The 9,404-nt window shown below is 36.8% G+C and overlaps 1 protein-coding gene across 3 annotated transcripts; it reads right to left on the minus strand.

The window, feature by feature from the left end:
* Positions 1-947: 947 nt before the first annotated feature.
* Positions 948-8,802, minus strand: Nxt2 (nuclear transport factor 2 like export factor 2). Of its 3 annotated transcripts, none has more exons than XM_040284159.2 (5): positions 8,778-8,802; positions 7,394-7,477; positions 6,350-6,436; positions 4,001-4,145; positions 948-3,013 (listed from the first exon to the last, which is right to left on the minus strand). In XM_040284159.2, the coding sequence occupies exons 2-5, from the start codon at positions 7,400-7,402 to the stop codon at positions 2,832-2,834; spliced, it is 423 nt and encodes a 140-aa protein (XP_040140093.1). In that variant the 5' UTR covers positions 7,403-7,477; positions 8,778-8,802; the 3' UTR covers positions 948-2,831. The 3 variants fall into 3 exon arrangements, with proteins under 3 accessions (XP_040140093.1, XP_040140096.1, XP_040140101.1); XM_040284162.2 differs by lacking the exon at positions 8,778-8,802 and adding an exon at positions 7,654-7,815; XM_040284167.2 differs by lacking the exons at positions 7,394-7,477; positions 8,778-8,802 and adding an exon at positions 7,188-7,286.
* Between the last annotated feature and the right edge of the window lie 602 nt (positions 8,803-9,404).

Here is a 9,404-nt window from a genome sequence, read left to right on the forward strand (position 1 = left end):
TGGAGGAATGGGAAGAATACAATGCTGCCCTTTATGGCCATCAACAGATTATGACAAACCTGAGATGAGAAAGAAATTTCTGACAACTTATAAGTCAGTGTAATGTCACTAACATATGGCACCATTTTTTGGAAGCTGGCCCTACATCCCTAAGAAGAAAAATGCCAGTTGAAATAAGCTTCCTCAGCTTTTTTGTTTTTCAAAGTGTTAGTACAACCAGTTAAATAAAAGTTTTAAACATCAACTGAGCTGGTTATGGCTAGCACTTTCAAAAAAAAATAGAATTTAACAGAAAAAGCCAGGAATACATTGCATGTTTAATCATTTTCCTCCGTTTATTTATGCATCTGCATATTGGGTTATGATGTAAAAGATATGAATTATTGTGAATCAGGAAAAATTTGAAAGCCATCTAAGGATACATGTGCCTCAATCCCAGATTTATGCTGGATTCCAAGACCCTTCATGGGACATAATTCTAACAATGCCCTATACTTGTCTTTTAGTGATGTTAAAATGTGAAAAAAAATGTGCATCTTTGAAGACATGAAAATATTTGATTTTAATGGTTATTGGCTCTTCTCATTCTTCCTAAAAAATGTCAATATAAAAATATAGAATTAAATTTAATGGAAATATTTTTTGTGGAACTCATCTGTACTTTGATTTCACTGCCTCCTGAATATAACTTTTGGCTAGTTTCTCAAGGCTAGGATTTCTCACTTCTTACCAGTCTTCACTAGTACCTCAAACAGGTGATCTTGGGAATGTGAATACATGCAGAAAAAGAGGAAGAATAAGGCAGTCTACAGAAAAAGTCCCAGATGTCAACCACTGTTTTCAACATTTTGATGCTAGTTTTAAATCTGAAAATCCTTAATATTGTAAAGAAGCAACCAGCTGTTTGGGAGCCTTAAAAACAAAAATCAAAACATCTTAAAACAAGCTTGAGAAAACTTTTCACAAGGCAAATTTTATTTTTCAAGTTATAAAAATATGAGCATGTCAAAAATAGTCTAGTCCATATAAGAGCAGTTCCAGCCATTTAAAAGTTATACAGATTTTGGAGAAAGCAATTCACAACCATTCAATTCAGTTATTGCTAATTATATGCAGCTTTTATTTTCGACTGTTATTCACAAGAGAAAGGGCAGTATTTGGGCATTTTGTTGCTGCTAGAGCTGCGGTTTAAAAAAAATCAATTCAAAATAAGAATAAGCTCCCTTTGAGTAGGAAATAATGTGCAATTTTTGATCAGTACTAAAAGAAGGTGTGGTTTAAATGTCAGTTCCACCCACTTCTCTCGTTTAATTCTATTTTGATAGTATATCAGAAATACAGTGTATAGCTTTGGGCAAGTAAATGAATTGCTGATTTTAAGATTAAGTAATAAGAAACATTAATCTTGGCTGCAATGTAGAAACAAAGCTGGCATATCTAGCTTTAAAACATTATAAATTGCAAATATTTTAAAACAATAAGCAAGAACCAGAGCTAGGTTATTCTTTTCCTCTTCAGTAGTCAAGTCATAAAATTAATCTATTTGTTCTTTTGAAGTTTATCACGAAGATCTGTTGTTCTCTATTTTTCTCTCAAAAAAGGCAATGAGATAGTCATATTAACAGGAACATGTTTTAAAATAAATGTGCCCAATGTCATATGGAAGAATGAATCACAAACCAAATAATTTTAACTTTAACAGCACAAAACATGGGGGTGAGTAATACATAGGAATCTTTCGGCCTAACATTCACTGGAAGACTTAGTTAAGGGTGTTACAAAGAGATAGCAATGGCTTTGTTTCCAACTTTCCTTCTAGACCCTGTTACAAGATTAGGCTTACTGCTGACATTCAACCCCCATAAGTTTTTGAATAAACAGATACATGATGGTGACAAGTATAAAGTGAAGTATAAAGACCTTAAAAATCATTCTTAGAACAAATGCAACATTCATGACATTTGGCAAGGATACATAATAACTTAGTGATTTAAATCGTAAAAATAGGTTACATTTTTAGGAGGTAGTAAACCAGTACAAAACTTTTACCATTTAGTCACCCGCCCTCTCACTTTTAGCTTCAACCTTGGATATTTCTACATTTCTCACTCCCCATTCTCCCATTAAAGCTATTAGTTCTTCTAGCACTCATTACCAAAATTTCTAGACCTGGAGCTGCCAACATATGTTTTTAAGAAGTCTTAATCCACCAAATGCACCCAACAATCAAGTGTCAATTTAAAACATTTTTACCTATTTAGTTATTAATTCACTTATAAAATAAAAACTCAAAATAAGAAAATTTAACACGAAAAAGTCTATTAAATATTCCACATGCAATTCTAATATATCATAGTAGGTTATGAACTGATAAACTTACTGTATATTGCAATGCATTACCAGTGTTAACTGAAAATAGGCATGTGGTTTAGTAAAAATTCAACCTATTAACCGAAAAAAAACAATCCCACTTACTCCCAGAGAGTTATATTGTGCTGCTACTCCACAGATAGTATTACAAAAGGATTCCATTTTTGTGATAGGCTGGGTTCACAGTGAGTATGTTAGTACCAAGATCATGTGTTTAACATTACTTTAAGAATGTCATTAGTGGAATGTATATAAGGCATGTCAAAAACTAGCATTAAAGCTCTGAAGGGCAACAATCCAAACTGGCAGCTGCTAGAAAAGGTGCTGCTAGGAATAAAAAAAATACTGAAGAAACTTAGTTTCAGCACAAACCAGTTTACAGTGTTTTTCTAATTAAATGAATCAATTAACACAGACCTCTGCTTCATGAAATAGCAGAATAAGAATAGACTTTTACCCCTTTAACTACTAGCCCAATCTTGAAAACGGAAGCAATCACTAGCAATCTTCCACACGGTGCTATTAGGAGTGGATTGAGCAGTCAGCAGAAAGTTCTGGTTGAAGTAATGTTGTTTGTTTCCATCAAACTTCACAATTCCACTGGTCACAACAAGAACTGTAGTCTGGGACTGGGTAGCTTGCTCTTTGTCCACACACAAAGAGGAAAGAGATTAGTTTCTGTCTCTAAATAGGCAAATTTTCAGGCTACAATTGCTTATGATCTAACAATGAAATTTCCATAAATATTCTTTACCTTAAGCATAATCTTGAACATGTATGTTCAAATCCAGAAAATGAAATACTACTTTCAAAAATATCAAAATTACTTTTGATCTAGAAAGATTTGGGGGTAATCTGAAGTTTCAAAATAAAGAACTTATAGGACCATTTGCTTCCTGTATATATTAATATTTCATTAGCTTTCTAACAGAGCTTTATTGATATTTTACTTAAGTTATTCTTCAACAACTATAAAGGAAAAATAATCACCCTAAACAATTACTTAAGATACTAAGGACCCCACCTAGAGGTAATTATTATAAACTGCATCAGTTTACTCTAAATCAAATTCTTCCTGGCTTAAAGTCATCCTTTCACATAAAAGAATAAATTTTCATGAAATTTGAATATGTTGTAAAATACTGAAGCACATTAGAGATATGGTATAAATTTTCTCTGGAAACAGGGTGTGATGATGTACACCTATAATCCCAGCAACTCAGAAAGTTGAGGCAAGAGGATCAAAAGTTTTAGGTCAGCCTCAGCAATTTAGTGAGACCTTGACACAAATAAAAAGAGCTGGGGATGTGGTTCAATAGTAGAGGACCCCTGAGTTCAACCCCCAGTACCAAAAAAATAAAATCTCTGGAAATACACTTCATTAACAAAAATAATATTTAATCTCTATTTCTCATATAACTTTCAACAGGTCATAATTCCATAGTCTACCAAAACCTATTAGTGATTCTATGGAGTGAGAAGCATCTAATGGAAGACCAAGATGAAATTTTCATATTTAACTTGCTCAAATAAGTAAATATTCCTACCACTAAGTTATTTGCCACTTTTGGTATAAAAGCTTAGTGCCCACTAAAGAAAACAAAGGAAGTACTTTGAAAGATCATCTTACCATGGACTGGTTGGCAATCTAACATATTGACCTGGAACTCACTAGAAGGCAACATCTCGAAAAAATTACTTAGGGCATCTAGCCCTGTAACAACATTTCCATTCCATATTAAAGTGGCCTTGTCCAAATACAGCCTGGTAAGTGCCTATAAAGAAAAAAAAGTTTTAAAAGGGATTTTTTTCCCCCCTCAGGTAAGCATTTTCTAGAAATGGATTAAAAGATTGTGCATGGCATATAAACACTTTCACAGCTATACCTCCATCTCCACTTCCTCTGCCCCATTGCCACCAGAAACCAATGTGAGCTAAGTGTCCATTTTATAGTTGGCCTTAAATATTATGCTATCATTTCTATATTATGCAATAAAAACATTTTTCATATTTCCTTTTAAGTCATAATGAGAAAACCTTGCATCCAAACACAGAGTATTACAGTTTTGCTTTCTGTTTTAAAATGAATTAAATGATCACAAGTTCTAAGTACATACAGCCTCAAACCAATTTTATTTTCTGTCCTTTTTTTTGGGGGGGGTGGGTACTGGGGATTGAACCCAGGGTCACTTGACCACTGAGCCACATCCTCAGCCCTATTTTGTATTTTATTTAGAGACAAGGTCTCACTAGTTGCTTAGCACCTCATTTTTGCTGAGGCTGGCTTTGAACTCATGATCTTCCTGCCTCAGCCTCCAGAGCCTCTGGGATTACAGGCGTGCACCACCATGCTCAGATTATTTTCCGTACCTTTCTAAATGAGAATTAACAAAGTTCCAATTAAGCCCTACTATAATCCTAGTGGTTATATACGTGAAATAACTTGGTGTTTGTATGTATAAGGAAAAATTAGTTCCTTTGCTACTACTCTATTAGCATAATATTTCAAAAGCATCATGAGCATTTGTAGAGCTCATAATTGAAATGGTAAGTGAAAAAAGGGTCCACACAAAGGAAAATTCGAATTACCACTTTTTTTTTTTTGTATCAAGGACTGAACCCAGGGGCGGCGCTTAACCACTGAGCCACATCCCCGCCCTTTTTATATTTATTTTTAAAATTTTGAGACAGGGTCTTGCTTAGGGGTCGCTAAATTGCTAAGATTGGCTTTGAACTTGTGATCCTCCTGCCTCAGCCTCTCAAGACCCTGGGATTAGAGGCATGCATCACCACACCTAGCTCAAGTAACCTCTTTAGGGTTAAGGGACATATAATTTGCTTTATTAAAATATTTAACAGGTCAAAAGACAACAGATGTTGCCTTTTATTACTACTCTATTTTTGAAAGCAGTGAGACACAAGAAACATTCATGACATGGAATAATACACATCCACGGCCAAACATCAGTGGCAGAATCATCTGCTATCTTCTGCCTTTAAAAACATATCTTAGAGAAAGGGTATTAAGTTTTGTATCTCCAGAAAGTGTTCTCTTTAAAAATAAAGCACAGTTCTAATGTTGATGGGAGACTTAGGTAAGACTCACTTGATCACATACTAAAATAATTACATAGACATAGAGCCCAGTGATAAATAAATAAAAACGATGATAAAGTGAAAACTTGGTCTGTTGAAGTAGAAGCATTAACAATATGTGGATTCTCTTTTAAGTGCCAGCTGTAGTTGTTGAGTCTTAAGTAGAAATTATCTATTAATATATTAAATAAGGAAACATCCCTATAAAGACAGATCCTTCCACTAGTACTGATATTTCTTTTACCATACTGGTTAAACAATGGGACTAAGAAAATGTTACATAATTAAGTAAATATATGCTGGGCTCCTCAGTGCAGTGCAGTATTTAAGTCTTATTAACTACTCTAAAAATAAAATGTGCTTAAGAGAAATTAGCAATTCATTCAAGGACCTGGAAATAAAGGCAAACCTAGGATATGATTCCAGATTCCAACTATCATTACTACCAAACCAATCTTTCCATAATCAACTGGTGTTAAACACATCCATAGTTATCACTTCTGCAAGTCAGATAAATAGCTGGCTCAAAAAAAAAAAAAAAAAACCTGGTGGGGCTGGGGTTGTGGCTCAATGGTAAGAATGCTTGTTTAGCAGTATGAGGCACTGGGTTCAATCCTCGGCACCACATAAAAAATAAACAAATTAAAGATACTGTGTCCATCTAAACTAAAAATAATTTTTAAAAACCTGGTATTTGGGCTGGGAATGTGGCTCAAGCGGTAACGCACATGCCTGGCATGCGCGGGGTGCTGGGTTCCATCCTCAGCATCACATAAAAATAAAATAAAGATGCTGTGTCCAATGAAAACTAAAAAATAAATAAAAAATTCTCTCTCTCTCTAAAAAAAACCCTGGTGTTTTAATAAAGTGGTATTACACTTACCCTTCTTCTTTTGTCCATTGTCTCATAGTAAATATTAACAAATTCCTCAGCAGCTCTACATGCCTGATCTACATACATTTTAAAATCCTATAGGAAAAATTACAGAAAATTGTATTAGCATCCATTCAACCCCTCAAAAACACAAAACAAACAGAAGCTGATGATTTCCACCACTATGTAGTTTTTTATATAGAGTTCAAGTTCTTCCCCATAAATCTGGACATTTTAAAAGTTAGGGCTTAAAAGATTCCAATTTTTAAAAATTTCACTATGTTTAGGTCAAGTTTTTTAGGGCATAATCAGCTCAGTGAATTTTTTTTTTTTTAACTCTTCAAGCAGAAAAATCCATAATCTTTGCTTGACAACTAAGGAAAGGAAGACTCAGAAATTTATAAATCATTAACCTTAAAATGACACAGTTTGAGCCTTAAAGCTGGGGAGAGGGTTGACTTATCTCTGAATAAGTTTGGAAAGGACTGAGTTCGTTTGTATGACCAATCTCAAAAGTTGCTCAATGAAAAAACTGGTTCAAGAACTACTTGAGAAACTAGAGAGCTCCACTTAACAAACTTTCTCACATTACTTAAACATTCACCGCTGTTTATAAAAGAAGTATTAAACCGGATAGGCTGACGGGGTTCCCTCAAGAGGGTGAAGGACTAAGTACCTCCTTCCTCAGCTATTTACTGGGCTAGGACTATTATTTGAGTCAAAAATAATGAATCGCAAGTTTCATTTCCTTTTCAGGTGATCGAAAGTGATTCAGAACGGGAGAAAATACAAAGGGCACGGTAAGCCATGAACAAGAGACCAGAAGATCCACCTTCCCTTCCCCTACCTCAAGGTTCTTTCAGATACCAGAAAGAAAACGCGCGGTTTGGGGGGCGGGCAGCAGACAGTGGGTCCCGCCCCGGAGGCCAACGGGCCAGACCCTGATTCGCCATTTGACACGTGACCAACAGCCGGCACCCGGCTTCACGTCCCTCCCCTCCGCAGCCCAAGGCCTGGTGCCCAGGCGTCCTGCCGGGACCCCCGCACACTCACCATCGACATGGTCCTAGGGGAGCTTGGATAATATGTTTCGGCTGTGGCGGCGTCACTATGTCCTCACGTGTTTGCCTCGCTCGGCTGCAGAATGAGGAAATATTTAGGAAAGCAGCGAAACCCGCCAAACGCACACAATTTTCCACCCGCCCATTCTCTCCCGGAAGTAGCTAGGTCCGTTGTAAAAGCGCTCCGACGTCCCAACCTTAAGCCTTACCTCACTTCAGTTCCGACGGAGCCCTCCCACCTGCCTTACTTACTTCCTTGCTGGATTTAGTTTAAAAGTGTGTGTGTGGGGGGAATCCACTTTGTCTCGAACACTAAAATTAAAAGTATCCCAATTTTCAAACACGCGCCCCGGCTTAAGCTGAAACGAAAGCGTCTAATTAGGGGGAATTCCTTTCTCCAGGAGGCGGGGCCAAAGATCACTGATCGACCACCACGAAAGGCTACTAGATTCTTAACCTAGAAAAGAGGGGTGGAGCTTGAAAAAAGGCGCACATACTGCACCTGACCGGTTAAAAAAAAAAAAAAACTTTTAGCGTTCTGGAACTTTCTCGAAGAATCGACTCAAACTGTAGTATCTCTATGGTATGCCTAAAATTAGTAACTAAATGATTTTACACTCGCTATGTCCAAAAGAAAAGTTCATCCAGTTCCTCCTCACCATGGCTAGTCATTCCACTAAATAACCTAAAGGTTGAGTAGTGACCACATGCAAAAATACTTCCCTAAGTATTTTTACCTATATTCACTTACTATTCATAGTAACTGTGAGGTAAATGCTATTTTATTATCATATTATGCCTACGAGTAATTATCCTATCTAAAGTCACAAACTACTTGAGATTCAAATTCAAGTCATGCAAACACCACAGCAATCTGGGCAAGGCAGCACACGCCTGTAATTTCAGTGCCTCAGGCGGTTGAGGCAGCAGGATCGCAAAGCCAGCCTCTGCAATTTAGCGCCCTAAGCAACTCAGCTACTCAGACTCTAATTTTAAAGAAGCTGTATCTAAAATATAAAAAGGGCCTGGGGATGTGGCTCAGTGGTTAACTGCCCCTGGGTTCAATCCCCCGTACCAGTAATAATAATAATAATAACCCTACCAAGGAGTGACCAACTGTCACTCCTTAGCCCTTCCTTAAAACTTCTCATCTTAAAAGTCACCAGTAACTCGTGGGACTATCAAATCAAATACCTCCAGTAGTCTCAACATGAATAGCTTTTTTGTTGATCCTAACAGTAATAGCAGCTCCTTCTGTAGTATCTTTCTCTGTCTTCCTGGGGCCAATCTCTTCTATATTTTCTCAAATTTCTGCTTCCTGACCTTTCTCTTACTCCTGTTAGTCGACCTCTAACGGTTACTGCTGCTTCACTTACCTTTTTTCCTCCTCTGCAGGCTTCTGACTGGCGTCACATCCGGGCGGCCCCCACTTTTAAAAGTCGCCCTCCTACCACGTGATCTCAACTGCTACTCTTATGCTAATGCACCAGAGCAGCCAATAGCCAGCCTTGACCTCTAATCTGAGCTCCAATTACGCATTGGGATTTTACCAAAGAGAAACACCAGAATGCGCTACTAGCTTCTTAACCTCATAATTCTAAAATTTAAACTCATTATTTTCTGTCTTTCTAGCCTCTGTAGTCTCTCCATTATCTATGCTTGAATTCTTGGAATGTTTGTTGAGTCTCATCTCCCCATCATCATCATCTTCATTCGTTCAACAAATATTTATTAAACATTTACTATGTGTCAGGCATTGTTAAAGGGTCTGGATATTGACTAGTGAACAAAGTAGATATGATCCATACCCTCTTGAAGCTCAAAGTGTAATTGGGACCCAAACATTAATGAGTTACAAAGGAATTCCAAGAAAAAAACAATTTGGAGTAAATTGTCTAGTTTTGCCCATTTGCAACTTATCTTCCCACCCGAATCCTGAAGCATTCCTTATTTAATGTCCCCTGAACATCAGTAACTTTGACTCTCCTATGGCATTAAGGGTG

Source organism: Ictidomys tridecemlineatus, chromosome X, assembly GCF_052094955.1.
Source record: "Ictidomys tridecemlineatus isolate mIctTri1 chromosome X, mIctTri1.hap1, whole genome shotgun sequence".
Taxonomy (NCBI): Eukaryota; Metazoa; Chordata; class Mammalia; order Rodentia; family Sciuridae; genus Ictidomys; species Ictidomys tridecemlineatus.